At 30.7% G+C, this 21,239-nt stretch overlaps 3 protein-coding genes and 1 pseudogene across 3 annotated transcripts; 2 read left to right on the forward strand and 2 right to left on the reverse strand.

Moving 5' to 3' along the window:
* The first annotated feature begins 207 nt into the window (after positions 1–207).
* On the forward strand, positions 208–654 carry LOC105116654 (gibberellin 2-beta-dioxygenase 8-like). Its single transcript, XM_011014096.1, has one exon. The coding sequence runs from the start codon at positions 208–210 to the stop codon at positions 652–654; it is 447 nt and encodes a 148-aa protein (XP_011012398.1).
* Positions 655–4,848: 4,194 nt separating this feature from the next.
* LOC105116651 (uncharacterized) lies at positions 4,849–5,920 on the reverse strand. Its single transcript, XM_011014093.1, has 2 exons — positions 5,449–5,920; positions 4,849–5,367 (listed from the first exon to the last, which is right to left on the reverse strand). The coding sequence occupies exons 1-2, from the start codon at positions 5,917–5,919 to the stop codon at positions 4,870–4,872; spliced, it is 969 nt and encodes a 322-aa protein (XP_011012395.1). The 5' UTR covers position 5,920; the 3' UTR covers positions 4,849–4,869.
* A 2-nt stretch (positions 5,921–5,922) lies between these two features.
* LOC105116655 (uncharacterized) lies at positions 5,923–7,349 on the reverse strand (annotated as a pseudogene).
* Positions 7,350–14,163: 6,814 nt separating this feature from the next.
* Positions 14,164–18,677, forward strand: PRMT10 (protein arginine methyltransferase 10). Its single transcript, XM_011014094.1, has 8 exons — positions 14,164–14,545; positions 14,913–15,105; positions 15,249–15,354; positions 15,576–15,765; positions 16,287–16,472; positions 16,606–16,689; positions 18,071–18,437; positions 18,521–18,677. Exons 1-7 carry the CDS (start codon positions 14,339–14,341, stop codon positions 18,245–18,247), a joined length of 1,143 nt encoding a protein of 380 aa, XP_011012396.1. The 5' UTR covers positions 14,164–14,338; the 3' UTR covers positions 18,248–18,437; positions 18,521–18,677.
* The last annotated feature ends 2,562 nt before the right edge of the window (positions 18,678–21,239 follow it).

The raw sequence follows: 21,239 nt of genomic DNA on the forward strand, positions 1-21,239 counted from the left end.
TGGTTACACAACAGGGTACAGCCAATGCGTGCAAGCACCGCAGGTTGCCATAAGCGGTTGCATGCCATTACCAAGTTTGTACTATACTGCACTCAAAAGTTTTCTTGCTCTATTTATACTGATGGATTACACGTCTTATATCTTCAATTTTGACAAGGATCGCATTCTTTCCTTTACCTCATCCGTCCCATCTTTCCCTTCATAAAAATGGATCCTCCATTTCAAGAGACATACAAATCCCTCTTCAACGATTATACCATAGCATCGAAAGACAAGGATGATAGTCTAATGAATGCTAATGATGAGTGTGAGCTGCCTCTCATAGATCTTCATCGTTTGACACTTGAATACTCAGAGAGAGAGCAATGTGTAAAAGAGATACAGCAGGCTGCAAGTGAATGGGGATTCCTTCAAGTTATCAATCATGGGATTCCACAAGAGATGTTGAGGAGCCTTCAATACGAGCAAAGGAAGGCTTTCCAACATCCGTTCAGAGAAAAGGCTGAAGACAACTTTCTGAATTTGTCTGCAAATAGTTACAGATGGGGAAACCCTAGAGCCACTTGTTTGAGGCAGCTCGCATGGTCAGAAGCCTTCCACGTACCTCTCACTGATATTTCAAGAATCGGTGATGCATACAAGAGTCTCAGGTAACTGTCAAATTTCCTATTGTAGCTAAATGATATATGTAGGCTAATTAAAAACTAATTATGAACATTCTGTGAAATAAAAAATGATCAAATGCTTCTGGGATAGGACATTAGAACACTTTTCTTTTTATCTCAAATTCTGAACTATGAAATCCTAAATGCAATTTAAAGAAGTTCAGTTTATCAAATGAATCTCATGTGTCTACAAGTTAATGTTCTAGCTAGAGATTTGCAAAGTACATGCATATTGCTTTACGAAATTAAAGAAACAAATATATAGAGCTCTTATTAATCATTGCTTCTGCACCCCTCATGAGCTCTGTCATGAACCTCAAGTTTTGTTCCATGGTTACATCTCTTCGGTTAGTCTGTTTTGTTGTTTGCTTTTTTTTCACTCGCTGCCCTTAATTTTTGGCAGCCTTACTCTTGTTTCTGTATTTCCTCCAATTTGGTCTCCAAAACTGGTGTTTTTTTAATATATGCGTCTCTGTGTGTGTGTGGAAGGGAGCAACAAAACATATACTGCTAAAATATAGTTAATTAAGGAGGCCTGACCTAATGAAAATCAATTAAGTCTTCAATCTTGAGGTTTTTTGAATGCACTCACAAATTCAAGGTTCATCCAACAGTTTGCTAATTACCTCAGCTGGTGTGATTAAGTGAAAATGAACTATCCAATTGCCTACTATAATGACCATGTGCATCTAGTACTTATAAAGTTCTGAAAGAACTGGTTTAACATAAGAAAATCAGGGGTCCCGGCAGCTTGGTGTCAATCTTACAAAGCCTTCGAATGTTACAAAAAGAGGTTGTCCACAAGGGTCTCATATGTTGGAGATTCTACATAATTAAGACAAATAGAGACATAAACAGCCATAGATTTCCTTTCCAAAGCTTATCTATGTCATGTCAAGCTCGTATGTTTTTATCCATGCATGGTCGATGTTTCCCTACCACCTAACTGCCAAACATTTGCTTGCCCCATTTGTTCAATCATTTCTTCTATGCTCCTGCTGTTTTCTATTGTGGACAAGCTGTGCTTTTTACTTCGCCTGGGTTAATTTTCTTCCTCAATTTTAATATGTTGCTGTGTTAATTTTTCAGCTTAAATGCAGCTTCTATATACGTTTGTCTTCTTTTCTCTGTATCCCTTTACATGTTTTGGTGGTGTTTTATTTATTTGATCTCATCCTTGTGTTTATTATTTTCCCAATTAAGTCAATATAAAAAGTTCACTTATTATAATTGTGAACTTATCTCCTTTATTTATTTTCATTTTGACCTTTCAGGTTTTTCACGTTGTCCCTCCTCCCAATTATTTTTCTCTAGTTTTGCCACTAAAAGGAGAGTAGTCCTATCTTATCTCTAAATCTCATCTCACTTTCTCAAGGGCTTGAACTTGTATCTTTTGATGGAAATCTCAAATCTTAATCATCATGTTGTATACAAGGATGTTATTTCCATTACATTATGCCGAGAATAACCAATATCTTATATCATTTTAAAAAACAAAATAATGCAGCCAAATTCCACTCAAGATATTCCAGTTTTGTTCTCATTCTATTTGTTTTGTTTTGTGAATTGGTGTTTTTTGTTTTTTTTTCAAATAAAATTTATATTTTTTTTTATAATTTTATCATTGATTTATTAGATGCTGAACTTCATAATTTATTATAATTGTTTTTATGATTATCTCAATTTCTTAATCCATGTTGCATGTTTAAGTGATGTGGCCGGCAAGGCGTATTCAATGCATGTAAGATCATGCCCTTGGCTTTTTACTGAAATGTGACCGGGGAGTGTCTGGTTTTTTTTCTTCTACTTTTTTTGCGAGTTTAGCGCCGACAATGCGCAAACAAAAATTCAATTTTGTTTCTCTCGTGCTTTCCACTTTTTACATTTCAAAGCTATCATTTCATGTGCTATTGCCCACTTGATGCCCACTAAAACAAAAGCTTTGTCTGAGGTAGCTACCTCACGCGGAATATTTTAGTCAATATGATGGTGCTGGTGGCGCCACTTGTAAGTCAAGGAAGCCGCCGAGAGAGTTCTGCACAGAACTTCGTAAAATAGGATGGTCCTATGTAACTGTGACCACCGCCGGGGAGGGAAGGAGCTCCAGGGAATATCTTCTGCGTCTCGTTGTCGGAATGAAAGTTCATGTTATTTCCTGGAAACAGGACACATCTGAAACCTGGAAAATAGTTTTGAAGCTTTATTTTTTTCATTTCATTATTTTCTTTCTGTCTTTGTTACAGAGGAGAGATTCAAATTTAAAATCTCTTGAGGAGCAGAGGAACACCGATGTATGTTAGGAGAGGAGCTGGCAACGATGATTTTTAAGATGCTTGTAATCTACATTCCATCACAAAGGAATAGATATGACCTATGATTTAGTTTCTTCATTTTGCTGAATATGCTAAAGCCTAACACCTGGCTACAGGTCATTTTTTATTGAACCCTCAAGCCTTCGAAAACAACAAAAAATAATAAAACATAATTATGTGGAGTAGGGTTTTACCATATAAAACATGGTCTCCACTTGTTTACTATTCCTTAAATAAACCTTAAAAAAAAATCTAAACAAGATAGAAAACTAAAATTCATGATCAGAAAGAAAAAAAAAAAGAAACATTAAAAGTTCCAAAAAACTAGAAAATTTAACAATAAAAAGAAAAATATTGGCGAACATATTATATAGTTAATCAATCTATTACATATAGCGCAGATTTTATTCATGTAAAATATATTTATTATTAATAAATATTTTTTTATCTATAATATTTATTTATATTTGATTAATAAATCTAGCATTGTTTTTAAATGTTCATAGTCAATATTCTATTAAGACTTGACTATAATTGATGAGATCGGTACATATTATATTATTTCTTTTATAAATAAAAAACAACTACTTTTATAAGCTAGAATACGAGGAAGACCTATAACTAATATGTAGATGTTTATTAGATAACATGTACATTGAATTGATTCATATGAAAATTTTATATGTGGAAATCATTTATGTATGTGAAAAAACTTACGTGACAATTGTGTAAAATGATCTTTAAACTTAAAATCATTAAGATATCTTATATAAGAAGTGTTATACTTTGATTCTAACTAAACATATAATAATTTAGGGTAATAAATGAATAGATATTTGATATAATATAAAATATATCAAGGTGTTTAAGTAATCAAGAAGGGTCCATCACCCTGGATGAATTAGAAAAAATATTTTATTTTTTCTCAAATAATATTGATTGTAAAATCTTATTTGATGTGGAATAAAATTTGAAAAAAGATTTAAATATTAATCAAAGAATCAATAAATATAGTGTTGAAAACAAAAATGATTTAACAAAGTAGACATATTTCATGTTATAATGTCTAAATCAGAATTTTTTTATGAAAGGATAATAATTATATTAAGAAACTGATCATTGAAAGGTTAAGTTAAACCACTTATGAGTTTTCTAATATATGGGGATCATGGTATGTTGCTAAACATTGTACTTGATCTTCAAATATATATTAATTAATTATTAAATTTAATTTTTTATTTAGGATTATAATATTATTAGAGTAATTATTAATTGCATGTTTTAAGTTTATTGGTGTTGATTGTAAATTAAAATTATTTTAAAAAAATATCATTATTGTATTTTAATCCTTCGATCAAATGTGGCCATATATTTTTCAGTCTGGTCGGAATTAAATAATAATAATAATAATTAAGTGGCCACGCCTCCACTAACGGCGACCCCAGACTCTGGCATAAGGCAATAAGGTTGCTTCCCTACCAGGAGCAACGCCTAGTGCTGTTGCTAGCATCCTTGCGCGAGGCAGCTGCCTCACATAAGGGATGAATAGAGAGCAACCACATGCTCTTATGCAAGGTTGTTAAAATCGTGATTTTGACACGGCACGGAACATGCAAACCAAACTCGGATCGTAAAAACGGATCGTAAAATCGTAAAATCGTAAGTAAATTTAAAATACATTAAAAAAAATTATGTTTCAAATAAAAATTCATAGCACCTTAAAATATATGCTTCAAATAAAAATTCATACATAGTTCAAGCACCATAAAATACATGGTTAATACATGCTTCAAATAAAAATCCATACATAATTCAAGCATCTTAAAATACATGATTCAAATAAAATCCATACATAATTTAAATAACTATTCATTAGCTAATAATTAACAAACTTAAAACAAATAATCTGCTGGTGTGTCATGTAAACTAAAACCAGCTTCATTGCCTTCATCTTCCTCATTATTCCTCATACATTCATCGATATCATTAGCATCAAGAGGATTATTAGTGTCACTACTAGTACCAACACCAATATTATGAGCATTAGTGCTACTACTAGTACCAACACCAATATCATCAATTTGAATATCCAAATCATCTTCAGTACCATGACTCTCTATTTCAGCATCATTAGGAATTTCTTCTTCATCACTTTCATCTTCATTACCATTTTTTCTTCGTGTTGCATTGTCAATAGCACCAAGCAAATCAATGTTTGAATGTTTTTCTCCCTCGGTTATCCAATCATCATCAGATGAAAGATCATCTTCTACACCAAAATCATCCGCTTGCTTTTTGACTTGATTATTATTCAATTTCAAATTACACATTACAAATACCAAGTCATTCATTTTTCTCTGGTGCAAACGATTTCTTCGTTTTGTATGAACCTAAATAAATAATTCAATTCAAATTTATAAGATTTTTATCAAATATTTTAATATTTAAAATAAAAAAATAAAAAAACTCACCATTTCAAATGCACTCCAATTACGCTCACATCCAGATGAAGTACAAGTCAAGCTTAGAACTCGGATTGCAAACCTTTGTAATTCTGGACATTCATCTCCATAAGAATCCCACCATTGAGCTGGAGTTTTTTTATCTCTTGCTGTCTTGGCAGCCTCAATGCCAAACAACCCTTTTGCATCCTTGAATGATTCAAGTTGCAAGTCAATTTTGCACCTTTCACTTGCATTAGGCACCATCCTTTCTAAGCATTGATATAATCCAATTTTAATATTGGCATTAACCTTAAAATTGGGATTATAATGATAATGAGGATTCAAATAATAAGCTGCTGCATGTAAGGGTCTGTGGAGTTGAAGTTCCCATCTTGCATCAACAATATTCCATATAGGTATATAACTATATATAAAAAAAACAATAAAAATATCATTACACTCAAGGAATATCTCAATTGAAAGTATCTCTAAAGACATTCATATTAATAGATGACAACATTTAAAATAGAAATTAGCAAGATATATACCTTTTCTTCACAGAACCAAAATTCACTTGTATCTTCTCTTTTGCTTCATCCATTGCTTTATATATAAAACCCATAGCTGGTTTCTTATCAGAATCAACTAATCGAAGAACTTTAATTAGAGGATACGCTGCCTTAATACATATAGTAACATCATGCCAAAACCTGCTGTCCAAAACACAATTTTGAATTCGTTTCCCTTCTTCTATTCTTGCAAACCTACATGAACTCCACTGATTGGAAGTAAACATAGTCATCAACTGTATTTTATGATCATTCAAACATCCCAAAGTTAAATATGCAGTAGCAAACCGTGTGGCAGCAGGCCTAATCAAATCCCTTCCTTTCGTAAAGTGTCTTAGCATGGAAATAAGAATAGTTCTTGAATAAATATATGAAGTGATTCTCCTCCCCTTAGCAATAGTTACTTGATGAATCTCTAACTTTTTCTCAAAATCCTCTAATATCAAGTCAATACAATGGGCAGCACATGGTGTCCAAAACAAACTTTCTTTTTTCCATCAATAATTGTCCCGCTGCCTTATAATTTGCAGCATTATCGGTGACTACTTGGACAACGTTTTCCTCCCCAATCCTTTCCACAATGGCATCTAACATCTCAAATACCTTATCAGCAGTTTTGGACATATTAGAAGTATCCACCGATGACAAAAAAACTGTCCCTTTAGGACTATTAACCAAAAAATTACAAATACAACGTCTTTTTTTATATGTCCATCCATCAGACATTATTGAACAACCAATTTTTTTCCATTCTAGCTTATAATCCTCAAGCAAATTCATTGTTTGGTCAACTTCTTGCTTCAAATACTTCTCTCTAATATCATGGTAGGATGGAGGCTTGAAACCTGGCCCATGCTTTGCAACCAATTCAAGTGCTTTAAGAAACTCAGGGTTTTTTACACAATTAAATGGAATTGCACTAGTGTAAAAAAACCTTGCAATTTGTCGACATGCTTCTTCTCTAATATCTTTTTTTAGCAATTGATTTAGAGTTGTTTGTGTACTTCCACTCCCACTAGCTACTCTCTTTCCTTTGTCCTTGGAGCTAATTTCTTTTATTTCATCATCATCATCATCATCATTTACACTATATTGATGGGCCTTTCTTTTCTTTTTAGTTGCTTCTAGATTTTTCACCAAAACATCTAAAATCATCTGCTTAACATTTTCTGGTACTTGTTGACATGGTTCAACATCCTTACGAGTGCAAGCCAAATGCTGTTTAAAACGAAAAATACCTCCACTGATAATTTTTTGACAATACTTGCATTGAACTTTTCTAGAATTCTTATCAATATCTATACCATGTTGCCATCCCACATCAAGCCTATTACCAGAAGAATTTTTCCTAGATGCCATAAGTTCAACAATTCAAGAATCAATTCAAATCAACCCTGTAATCAATCCAAACATTTTATACATATAAGGTAACTGTTACAGCTTCAAAAAAAAAAAAAAGAAATAAAAGCCAGAAGAAAAGGGCAAGAAACATAAACATCAAACACCCAATACATGATAGCAAGAAAAAAAGTATGATAAAGGAGGAAGCTTTATTGGAAGGATGGCCAACACGACAAAGTGAACGACCCGTCGGTTAGGCTTTGAAGGGTTTTTGCTCTTTTTTGGTTTTCGAAGCTCGATAGACAGAAACCCTCCAGATAATTCGCAGCCCAAAACTAGGAAAACCCGAAGTTGAACAGTGAACACAGAAAACACAAACTTCATTGTATCTTTTGCTCTGTTCTTTTTCAGTTTCATCAAACAGGTAATAAAACTTCGTTGCATGCTGGGTGCTGGTACATAGGCACACAGAAGAAACAAGCATTTTCAACATAATCACAGGCTTCACAGCCCAATTCACTAGCCAATCACAGGCATTGCAGCACTGCAGATGAGGTAACAACTAACAATTAACAAGGACTAAACAGATTGCTTGGTAATTGAACCAAAACTACTAAACTAAGGTTTTTAATGAAATCAGCACATGGATTACAACTAGAATCAGCACGTGGATTACACCCAACTAACAAGGACTAACGAAATTGCACATGGATTACTAACCTGACTCCAACTTGTTCAGATTAGGAAACAGAGACAATTGATTTATGTGAAAAAACAGAGTCACAGACTCACACACACATACCGTATAGTTAAAATTGAATCTAAAATTCGCAGGCAATATCTCAATAATAGACAGTCACAGAAACTTTGAATCAAAATCTCAATCTTTAACATCATTAAACTGAAAAGATTAAAGCACCTAATGGTCCTAAATAACAGTCACGACAGATTACAAACAAGGTAAGAAACTCTTACCTCTGTTCTGAGCAGTGAGCACCAAGGAGATCAATATTGCAGTCAAACTTGGAGCCTGCGAATCCAATCAAATAAATATTAGTATTACTGCATTAGAGTAAGAAACGAACAGGGGAAAAAAAGCACCCCCAGCCGCTGGTAGTTACCAACAAAGAAGAGAGAACCAGAGAAACAAGATAAACAGAGTAACTTACCTAGTGGAGACTGGAGAGACACCGTTGTTGTTGGGTGGACTCTGGTTCTTACGGTGGCTGGTGAAAAGGACGTCGTCGATGAGGGGCGATGACTGTTATGGAGTACCAGTGGACGGTGATTGTGGAATACTGGAATCGTGGACGGCTGAGAGAAAGAGATAGAGACTGAGTCACTAAGGAATCCTCAGTTTAGGGACGGCTGGAATTTTGGGATTTCAATTTAGGGATTTTTTTTTGTTCTGAACGTGAATGATGAACTGAAATGCGAAGAAGACTGAAGAGAAACATTGCATTTGCTTTGTTAAAGCCAATAGGCGGTCGACACGTGGCAGATACATGGCTTTTTTTTCCTGCGAGTAAAATCGCTAAATTGGTGGTGAAATCGCGATTTCACGCGATTTTAACGATTTTACCTGATTTTGATCCGATTTTACCCATTTCCGAGTTTTACAAGCGATTTAACACGTAAAGCCTACATCAACTCGTAAAAACGTACGATTTTACGAGTTGAATCACGATTTTGACAACCATGCTCTTATGCTTGGCCTAGCGCAGTCAAGGCTACCGTTGCGAGGCACGCTGCTAGTGATGGGTACTGTGCCCGCTGCTGGCAACTACAAGGAGAAGAAGGGACACAATTATGATTCTGCCCTTATGCTGTGTTTAGAGTTTTTAGGGGTAGAATTATGATTCTATTCTTACAACTTATACTTAATAACATCTAGGGTATATTTGGGGTAGAATTATGATCTTGCTCCTCTATACAAAATACTGATTTTATTTTTTAAAATTAAAACTTTAAATTAAATTAATAGTAGAAATAATTTTTCTAATAAGATTAGGATTGAATTAAAATGTTTAATTCAATTTTTTTTAGTTTTGTAATATCCTAATAGGATTAGAATTTAATTACATTTTTAATTAAATAATTTATAGAAATTTTTTTCTAAAATAAAGAGAATTTTTAAGTTGGAAATTTTAATTTAATTAATCCTAAAATAGTTTAGGATATTAATAAGAATTTTAATATGATTAAGTTTCTTATTAAATTTTGAAAAAAATCAAATAAAAACATGTATTAAATAAAATTTATTAAGTTTTAAAGAAATAGCAAATTGAAATGATTTAATATTTCTAAATGTTGGAAATATAATTTTTTTAAATACACATAAAATGAATAATTAAAATTAAAGCATGCAATATATTTATTTATGTATATTAATATGCTATTATGCATGATGGATGATTATGAAAATTTTAAAACTAATGTAATTGTGTTTTTTTTATAGTTGAATGATTATAATATTAAATAGGGCATGTGTGTTTTTATTTTTATTTTTTATTCTAGGATTGTAAAATTATTTTCTCATCTAATTCCACTTAAATGCAACTCAAGGTTTCTTATTAAATTATGTAAATGTTATATAATTTAAAAATATAATAATTAAGATAGAAAAATTATTTTATAATCCAATATAAAGAAAAAATGACAGTGAAGGAGATAACCATAATGCTCTAGCAAAGGGTTTATGAAGATTTGTAGGGGCTATCTAGGTTTCTTTCATTGAATTTCTTTCAATGACCTAAGAGAACTAGTTTAGATATTTCCATAATCATCCAATAAAAAAGATATATTAGGAATATGTTAATATAGAATTGTTATGTATTATATATCAATTATGCCATGAAATGATACTTAATTAAAAATTAATAATAAATCTTTATTAATGTCTTAAATACCTATTAAGAGCAATGAATTGTTGTCTTCTAATTTTATATACATCAAACTAAAGTTTTAATCATAGATAACTTGTTGAGATACTCAAAATTATCATTAATTGAATATGTTTAATGCTATAAAATTGACTTTTATTTAACTAACTTATATGATTTAGATGAATTACTTGTGATTATATAAGATATATGATATGTTTAGATAAATATTTATTACCTAACTAATTTAATAGCTATATAAAAATGTGATTAATAAGTTATGTTATCTATTTAATTTAATTTGCGTTGATCTGTTGAGTTTTTTAGAATCATATAAATTAAAAGGGATCCTGATTTAATAAAAGATCTATGTGAGATTTTCTGAATTAAAAAGAAGGGCTATTAATTTGTGAGAAAATAGCAGAAACCCAATTAAAATTACAAACCTTATATATATAACTATGAAACCAATAACTCATTATTTTTAAATGAATTTGTTGATAAATCACCATAAATGACAATATATTTGGATGTAGCATACTTGATGCTATAAAATTACTAGACCAAACTTCTTGGACTAATATCAAATGTGAGAATTGTTTTTAAATCTCATTTTATGTTGTTTATATATAGACATCAAACTAAGTATATAAATCCTACAAAAAACAATGAAAAGAGGTCCACATATATGTAAAACTTTGAGATAAAGCTTAATATAACAAGCTATATATAATTTACTTGAAATAATTATATAAAAACATAAGAAAGTTGAACCCTCAACTTGCTAAAACAAACATAGCTAAGCATCACTAAGATGATAACATAGAATTCCAATTTAAGCATGAAAATAACTATAAGTAACCAACAACTTATATCTAAAGCCTAATCATAGTAAGAAAAAAAACCATGACAATTTTATATATTCATTTTTCAAAATATAACAAAAAGAAAACCAGTAACCCCTATTGTTTTCAACACATCCTTCTAACCTTTAGGAAAGGATACAAAACAAAACAAAAAAATATTTATAGAATTAAACAAAAAATATACTTAAATGGGCAAGATCATCATATGACCTCTAGGAAAGGACACAATCTGGGCAGCATTTTCTTTTCCTTTCATGACAACACTGCCATCAATCTAGGTAGCATCAACGTAAGCAGCATAACTTTCATTCGACAGCTCACCACTAGCAATAATAAAAACATCACCACTAACAACCTTTTTTTTTTTTTTTAGATGAGCCATTCGAGATAACAACATGAACTCCAACACCAATCACATTTAATAACAGTTATGTCTTTTTCCTTACCGCAACTTCTTCAACAGCAACAACCTCCATCGTGAACTCTATCGACAAACCACCATGTCACGTTTGAGGCTCCACTAGCCAACCAATATCCCCATTCAACTTAGGCAGGCCTCACCCTGCTCTTTATCATCTTAGAATGTATCCCTATTCAACTTAGGCAGGCCTCACCCTGTTCTTTATCATCTTAGAATACATGCTAAAGCATGCTAGTAACGTTAATAAGTAATTTATATTATTGACATTTTCTAGCCATCATTGGGTCAGGTCAATGGTGATTAAATATAGACTAAACCTTTGTCTCAACCTAGCATGTATGGTTAGTTTGAGTTCAACCCACATAAAAATAAAAAGCAAGTTGGTTTATTTATTATCCTAACAAACCAGATTGGGCTTAAGCTTGAGCTCAGCCTATATATATAGGCTTAGGACTTGGGACAAATAGAGCTAGCTTAGCCCAAAACTTAAAGGCACGTTTAGCTTGTCTAAATTTTAATATGAAGATAAGATATTGTTTTGATTTTTAGGGCACGTTTGCCAAACTTACCCTTAAAACATTTTTAATATCTCTGACCTTAGGTTAAGAGCGTATTTGACAAATACGTTGTAAATCTCTTCCTTTTAGTTTTATTTTGTCATTTTTTGTGTATCTAGCCAAACAAACCCTTAAAAACTTCAAAAAATCTAAAAAATTTTAGGAACTATTTAAAAAATATTTGTGGATCTCTCATATGTTTTCCTAACAATTTTGTTTAATATTTGGCCATAAACTTATATTATAAAATACAAAATCGATATTAAAAATACTCAATTTTTCTCAAAATAATTCCAAAAAATCCTAAAAATTAAAAAAGAAATCATTTTAACAATTTTTGCTCAGTAGCCTTCACTTATATGGACAAGTTATCAACGTCTGATCAATAGCTTTCTGTCATATAGCCTACATATCAATTTCTTTTGTATTTTGTTGGGAGTTCTTATTTCTTTTAGATACAACACACTTTAAAAATTTAAAAATAACTTTGTTTTAAATAAAGACAAGGTGGAGAACACCTACCTTCTCCGCCTAATGGTTTAGCTCCTCCAACTGTCTAGCTATTGGTCTCTCTCCTGATAAAAAAAGAAAGATGCTAACATTAATTTATAATTTTCAAAAATTTTAAATTTGCATCCATGGTACTCTTATTCAATTCACAATAAGACATCTTATATCACAGTCCATTTTACTTCAATTTCCAGGCTCTTTAATTAATTCATTTTTTATTTCTATTACCTTTCTATTTAAATATTTTGTTTTACAATTATACATAATACCCTTTTAATATTTCCTTACATTAAGGTTTCCAATTAACATAGAAGCCCATGGGCTTGAAAAGACGGCCCAAGAGATCTTAGGCCTGCAATGCTATGCCCGTGTGTCTGGTCTTTCCACGGTAAAAAGACTCTCTCTCTTCTCCAATTTAGATGGTTTTCTATCTCCAGTCTTAACTTTCAATGTACGAATATATGATATAAATAAAGGTACAATCATAAATGCTGCAAATTACAAGGATTAAAGTGAAAAAAATGCAAAAGATGACCAAAATGATAGTATTTTGTGAGTATGCTTGTCACAATGGACAATGCTTGGTGAAAAGCGACGTGCTTGGTGTTAATGTGTTTGTGTTAATGAAAGACATCGAAACTTAACAGAGCATCCTTATATTAGCCTCCTCAGTAGCTGTTTTTTTTTTTTTTTTTAATTTTTTTTTTAAATTTATATTTTTTTTATTTTTTAAGATATTTTGATATGGTAATACTAAAAATAATTTTGTAAAAATGAAAAATATTATTTTACTATATTTTTAAATGAAAAGTAATTTAAAAAATTTCTAAACATTATCTAAATGAGTAATAAAACTTCCATTTATTTTTTTATTTTGAGTAATAAAACTTCCATTTATTTTTTTCATTTAATTTTATTTTTATAATTTTATTTATAATTTATAATTTTTAATAATTATCAAAGTTTAATAATCTAAGTTGATTAAATTATATCAATTCAATTTTTACTCTATTTAATTTTAAATCTAGACTATATAAAGAGTTAGATTAAAAAAATTAAAATTGACTTAATAAAGAGCTGTTTAATAATAATATTAAATAATTTTTTGTAATCTGAATATTTTTTAATTATGGTAAAAAAATTTAATTTGGTTTGTAAATATTACAAAGTAGTAATTTTTTAAATATTTATTTCGAATGTAGTTAGTGCTTTTGCAAAAATATTTTTAATTAAAAATATTTTAATATTAACATATTAGAATTATAAAAAATATGAAAAAATATTATTTTAATATTTTTTAATTATAAAACAACTTAAAAAGTATTTATAAAAGGATTGACTGCCTAAAATAAATGATTGTTTGAAAATATAGTAGAAATTATGTTTAAAAATATATTTTTTATTTTTCTTAAAATTTATTTTTAATATTAATATATCTATATATATATATATAATATAATATAATATAATATAATATAATATAATATAATATAATATAATATAATATAATATAATATAATTTAAAATATAAAAATTACAAAATAAGTTCAACTGCAACGCCAAAAAGAAAAAAACCCTAAACCCGCCTAGAAGCCTTTACCAAGACAGCAACTAGGCACCCTTAACCACTGTTTTCTTTTTTCCTCAAAAAATTAGGAGGCACAAGAAGACCTAGAACGTAGTAGCGAGGCCTCCTCTTGTATAACGACGTTGCCCTAAACATACACTCCCTCAAAAACGGTGTGCACTTAGCGAGAAGCATATCAATTTTATGGGGAGCCACCAGAAGGGAGAGCGTGGAGGCAGCAGCAATGGAAGTGGAGGAGGAGCTGTAGCGGTGGACAAGGGTGTCGATTTCGCACAATATTTCTGCACCTACGCGTTTCTTTATCACCAGAAAGAGATGCTCTCTGATAGAGTCCGTATGGACGCTTACTTCAACGCTATTTTCGAGAACAAGCACCATTTCAAGGGAAAGGTACCTCCTTTATTGCTCTGGTTTTTTCTTTAAATTTTATTTTCAAGCATATTTTGTATGCAAGTAACTTTAGCTAAATACATTGGAATTTGGGTTCTTAAATGTTTAGAAGAAGAACAGTAACTAAAACTACGTTTGAGTCAAAATCACTGAGCTATTGTAAGTTACTTTCTCTTCAAATCTTCTAAGATTAAGCGGACTTCAAGTCTAAATCAATAATAAAAAGTTGCCACAATTTATTTATTCTTTTTCTTAAAGCATAATGTCAATTTAAATCTCTAAGCAATTTATTGTTTAAGTCAATATATAATCTTTCAACCCAACAAGTTCTTAAGTGACATGTGGTCTGGTGAACCTATTTGCATAGACGGTGTTGGATGTGGGAACAGGGAGTGGCATTCTTGCAATGTGGTCAGCACAAGCAGGTGCTCGAAAGGTCTATGCAGTTGAGGCTACTACGATGTCAGGACATGCGCAGGCGCTAGTCAAAGCGAATAATCTTCAAGATGTAGTTGAAGTACTTGAGGGTTCCATGGAGGATGTCACCCTGCCAGAGCAAGGTTTGCAACTTGTTTTCTGATTTTAGTTCCTTTCTTGCTTTTTCTGGTTTAAGTACAAACTTTCTTTTGCCATTGATATACCTATACAGGTTAACGTGTTTGCTTTGTTGATTGTGAACTTCGGTTTTGATGGATGTTGGCAGTTGATGTGATTATCTCTGAGTGGATGGGGTACTTCCTTCTTCGTGAATCCATGTTTGATTCAGTGATATGTGCTCGTGACCGCTGGTTGAAGCCTGGTGGAGTCATGTAAGCAATTCACGTTACTGTGTTATATTGTATGGTTGCATTAGATTTTCATTTCATTTACTTTTCTCAGTCTAGTTGCTGCTAGTTTGGCTGCTCCTGATATGCCTTTTCTGCTTGCAAATGCTAATGCTGTAATTGGTTTATGTGTTAACTATTTTCATTCTGATCCCCATTTTAGTCTAAAAATTATGACCACACATCCAATTCTTGTAATTTTGCAGGTATCCAAGTCATGCTCGCATGTGGATGGCACCAATCAGGTCAGGATTGGGAGATCAAAAAAAGAGTGATTATGATGGATCGATGAATGATTGGTATGCTTTTATGGAAGACACTAAAGAATACTATGGTGTTGATATGAGTGTTTTAACAAAGCCTTTCTCAGAGGAGCAAATGAAATATTATCTCCAGGTTAGTTCTGGATTTTAGTCATGTATTGTGTTAATATTTTTGAATTTATTGATTACAGCCTGCCTACTCTTTCTCTTTTCTTTTTTCTTAATGCCGGTGTTGTTTCATATATTTGTTATGGATAAACTCATGCAATCATTCATTGCTAATTCAGTGACACTTCAATGAGGCTCTATTGATTATGTTACTGTTATTTCTTTGTACAAAAAATCTGGCTGCTCACAAGGATATATTCAGGTTGCACCGTGTTTCATATATAATCTGGATAACAATGTGTGTAATGGAATTTATAATTCAGCATGGAGCATGTGAGAATCATCTATTGAACACCGAATCATGAGTCACAGATTACTATGAATGCTTAAATTATTATGTACTCGGGTATATTTCATCTGAGTTGTCAATTGTACAGGAAATAGAGAAAGCTATCTAGTTCTTTGGTCTCCATTCTGTATGAAAAATAGCCATTTTTCTTCACCATTCTCTGCAGCTTTAAAGAACATGCTAAGTAATTTCTGCAGACTTCATTGTGGCAAAACCTTCATCCACATCAAGTCATTGGGACAGCTGCCATTATAAAGGAGATTGATTGTTTAACTGCCACGGTGAATGACATTCTCAAAGTCAAGTCAGACTTCCTATCGTCAATCACTTTAGAAAACACAAGGCTCTGCGGATTTGGTGGATGGTTTGATGTCCATTTTCGAGTAAGTGGATCATCACTATCCTTTTTTAGTCTTTCATTCCAGTTCTTATTATATAAACTTCTTTCCCCAATCTTCCATATAACTTTTTTGTTTATTTTTTTTTTTTTTTGTTTTTTTGATATTGGATCACTAGGGAAGCAAGGTTAATCCGGCACAGCTGGAGATTGAGTTGACAACAGCTCCTAGTGTAGATAATAGCACGCATTGGGGTCAGCAGGTCTGTATCACCAAAAACATCATGATATTGTGCAATTTAGTAGAAACATATAGGGGCTGTTTAGAAGGGAAAAATGTATTTCATTTTACATCTCCAATTTTATATTCCATTTCCAGTTTTCTTTGGAAAATCAGAAAACATGTTCAAATTAGTTGTTTTCTATCTACAACACAGGGACTATATTGAACACAGTTGAAGCTTTAAGGACTAAACTGTAAATATGCCATCTTTAACCTCCATCAGCTTGCGCTAACCCTGTTCCTTACTGTAAAATTTTTGGGTCATTTTAGCCCCACTTGGTAACCTGAAATTGACCTCCATTTTAATCATGGCTTCATTAATTTCTCATACAATAAAATTAATAAAATGTGAATTATATTAACAATAAATTAAAACAATTGGGAAAAGTATTGTAGCAATGAACAATACTTTCTCCACTGTGGCCCTAGTAAAAAATCCACTAACCTGACAATTGAAGGGTAATTAAATCTTTTTATAGGAGGACATTAGCCAATGAAAAATTGATTAGTGACAAACTTGACTTTTGACTTCTATTATGAATAGGCAAATGACTTAATTAGCTTTACATGTAAAAACATTAACCTACATCAAGGAGCCATGTAGATAGTTTGATTTTCTAAGTACAATTAAATTACTAAATTGCACTAAAAAGAAACAAAAATAAAGCTTCTTTCCATGATGCCTTTTCATCTTTAATCTTTAGCTTATTTTTGTTATAATCAAGTTAGTTTAGGGGTAAATTGATCTTTAATAAATATAAAATATTAATAGAAACAAAAATAGTTGCCTAAAGCATGGGAGTGACCTACCTCCTATATTTTTATATGCAATTTAGTTTTTATTTTTTTAATTGTTATTTTTTTAATTTTTTATCTTTATTTTAATTGATTGTATTTTCAATTTTATCCCAAATTTTTAGGTTTCATTTGATTTTTATTTTTTTTGATATTTTTAAATACTTCAACCAATTAAATTTTATTTCAATTTCATTCTTTACTAGTTGATTTGATTTTTTTTTGAATTTAATCATCATTCTTTTTACATGCTGATTTTTATTTTGTTTTGAATCTTTATTTTATTGCAAACAGCATCACTAGTTTTTATGTGCTTCTTAGTGGTTAATGTGGTGCATTAAAATTGTATGGAGAAGAAAAATGAATGCCAGAAGTTATGAGCTTCAAACTAATTCGAGGTTATTTATCATCATGGAACTTTTCTGAAGAGTGCATGAGACATGGATGTCTGCCCTAATCATTTGATTCATTGTGATGTTCTTGTGTTAATCTTTTTGGTGTACTAGCAACAGGTCACTTCTTTAGTTGCATTATCATTCTAATTTTTTGTCGGTGCTTATGGTCAGGTTTTCCTCTTGCATCCTCCTGTACATGTCAGTCAAGGGGATGCTATAAGTGTATCCTTCACCATGGATCGTTCAAAGGAAAATCATAGATTAATGGAGGTTGAGCTTGGCTGTGAGATCAAACAGTCCTCTGGCAAACAGCCTCCTCCTTTCAGAAACAAGTTCTACATAGAGTGAGGAAGGAAATAGCGGCTATCATGGAAGTCTTGATATCATGAAAATGGTATTTCTTATAGCTTCCAAATTGTCAAAACTAATTTTACCAAGACCCGAAAGGCACGTATTGGTATAATTTTGTTTAAATATGGTTTTGCGTGCTCTTATTACCTCTTAATTTTGATCCTTGTTTCAGAAAGGGTTGCAAGGAATTTAGCATATGCAAGAATTTTCTTACCTCTTAATTTTGATCCTTGTTTCAGAAAGGGTTGCAAGGAATTTGGCATATGCAAGAATTTTCTTACATTCATGCAACTAGAACTCTTGACGAAGAGCTCTGTTCGGTGTTTTCATGCTCTCCTGTCTTTCTAGTTTACTTGGAAGTTGCTTAACATTCTATTTTATTCGGAAAACATCTCAAAATGATAGGATTTCTTGTTGTTGGCTGCTAGCATTCTGCCATATGAAGCTGGGAGTTTAATTAGATGTTCAGAATCGGTAACCAAGCCACAAAACAAGAACTCCAGTCCAGAATTTTACGGGTTTTAAGCTTTAAAGATTAGATTAAGTTTAAAATGATTGTCTAAGTATTTTTTTTTAAAGCTGATTTTTTCTTATTTTCTATCTATTTTTCTGGGTTTTTCTTTTCTTTTCTTATTTTTTGTGATTTTATTTTATTAAGTTAGTCTTTTACAATTATTTTTTAATTTCACTCCTATTATTTTTTAATCTATTGAATTATAAATATTTTTCAATTTGTTATGATTCTTTAATCTTTCAAATTTGACATTCATTTTTTCAATTTCTATTTATTTTGTATGGGATCAATTTTAATTTTTTTTCAATTCTAATCCTCAATTTTTTCTCTAGAGTTTTTTTTTTTTGTTTTTCAAGTTTTTCTTATTAATATATTTTTTAGATTTCTTGACCATAATTTTTAACTTGATCTGGTCTAATAAAAAAAAACAAGAATATTTTCACCAACTTTTCAAAAATATTTTTAATTAAAAACCCAATAAAGAAAATCTAATTTCAATTCTAAAATCCTAGCAAAAACATCACAAATCTGTTTCCACAAATTTTTTGTGAATCCCACTATTAAAAACACAAAAAGTACAGGCACCCTTACAGCAATTGAAAAATTTTGCTAAAAGCATGATAGGAAGAGGTAATCTTTCTTAAAGCCTTAACCTCTCCTCTAGAGCCTTAGAATCAAACCTAGTAGATGTTTGTGGGCGATCATTCCTAAGAGCACTAAGAGCATGCTCACTATTACCTGTTGTTGTTGATTGAGGCAAAGTGGACGGCTAAGATTGTACAGAAGAAGAAGGCGAAGAAGATTGAAGGGAAGGAGAAGGGATTGAAGAAAAGAAAGGAGAGAAACTAAAAGGGCCATAAGTGAGAAAAACAAAATTTGATTGAGAAAAGAAAAAGGAAAGGGAAGCTACTATTGCTAATATTAGCCCTTCAATTTCAGTTGTTTTTCTCCTTTTTTTTTCTTTTACTATATAAAGAAATTTCAGTTGTTTTTCTCTTTTTTTTTTCTTTTACTGTATAAAGAAATAAAATGATAAATGGTATATAGAGAAACCTTTGGTTTGGGGTTTAAGAGAAAGAGGAGAATCGTAAGGGTTTTTTTTGGTGTTGTTATGTCTTGAAGAGCAAGACAATTGCCATATTGGAGAGATGAAGCGCAACATAGTTGCTAAAAGATATAAGGCTGAGTTGATTGGGTTTTATCGAGCCAAACCCTGGTTGTTTTTTATTTAAACCCAACCTGATCTCAGGTTTGGGTTAGCCGAGTTCCAGTTGATCTACTAGACCGGATTGGGTTTCAAAACTATGTTCTTGATCATGTGTCTTTTTTTAGTTCATATATATATATATATATAACTTTGTTTTATTGTTTTTGTTTTGTTGATTTATTTATTGTTGCTGTATTTTTATTTTTATATTATCTAAATTACTAATTGGACCAATGACTTAGAACATAGATTGTTTTTATACTAATATTTTTTTTGCTCGGCCTAAGGTGAAGTACAAACAATAAATCTAGTATTTGGCTATTAAAATTAAAACAATATATTTTTAATACTAATTATAAATTAAAAAAGCAATTAAAATGATAAAAAAATTCTAAATATAAACTAAAAAATGAAGCACATTGTCGAGTCTAGAAGCTAAATACTTAAGTGTCTTTGAAAGAATTTTATGAATTAATAATAGTATAAATGTGTGTTTGGTATAGTAGAGTTTATATTAGAATCTATTTTTTTTAATTGAGATAACAAGATAAATGAAATGAGATAAAATCTCTAAATCTATCCCAATATAATAATTTCTTATTTCGAATCTTGTATTCTTTATTTGGCCAATTAACCATTATATTCTTAAAAGTTATTCAATTAACTTTGTTTTTTTAGATTGTTTTTCAATTTATTTAAATAATCCCCTAGAAAATATATTAAAAATAGGTAGATATTATTAGTTGTAATTTAAAAATGCAAAAATTAAATAAATCTAAAACAACAATAACTAATGCTAATACAAGTTTTAACCAAACATATTAAAATAATAAATAAAAGTAAATAATTGACAGACCTATAAATTTAGGGTATAATACAATTAAAAAAAAATGTCATTTTTTTTCTATAGTTTTTATTGCTAATCATATGCAGCAAATGATGGATTTTAGGTCCTATTTGATATATTTTTAAATAAAAAATATTTTAAAAAACAAACATAATTATACTTTTAAATAAACTCTAAATAGATATTGAGAAAAGTTATTCGATGAGAAAGAGGCTGCCATGTTCTCTCTCTACTTTAATAACATATATTTTTTTAATAGATTTGCTAAATATGTAAAATAAAAAAAATATGAATATATAAACTTAAAATACAAAAAAATATAAAAAAAATTAATTTTTTAATTGAGTTATTATTGATATATTATTTTCAACATAGTGACCAGTAAAAATCTTTAAGAAAAGGGTTTTGGGACTTTAATAAG

The sequence above is a fragment of the Populus euphratica genome, unplaced genomic scaffold (genome assembly GCF_000495115.2).
Source record: "Populus euphratica unplaced genomic scaffold, PopEup_1.0 scaffold1003.1, whole genome shotgun sequence".
Taxonomy (NCBI): domain Eukaryota; kingdom Viridiplantae; phylum Streptophyta; class Magnoliopsida; order Malpighiales; family Salicaceae; genus Populus; species Populus euphratica.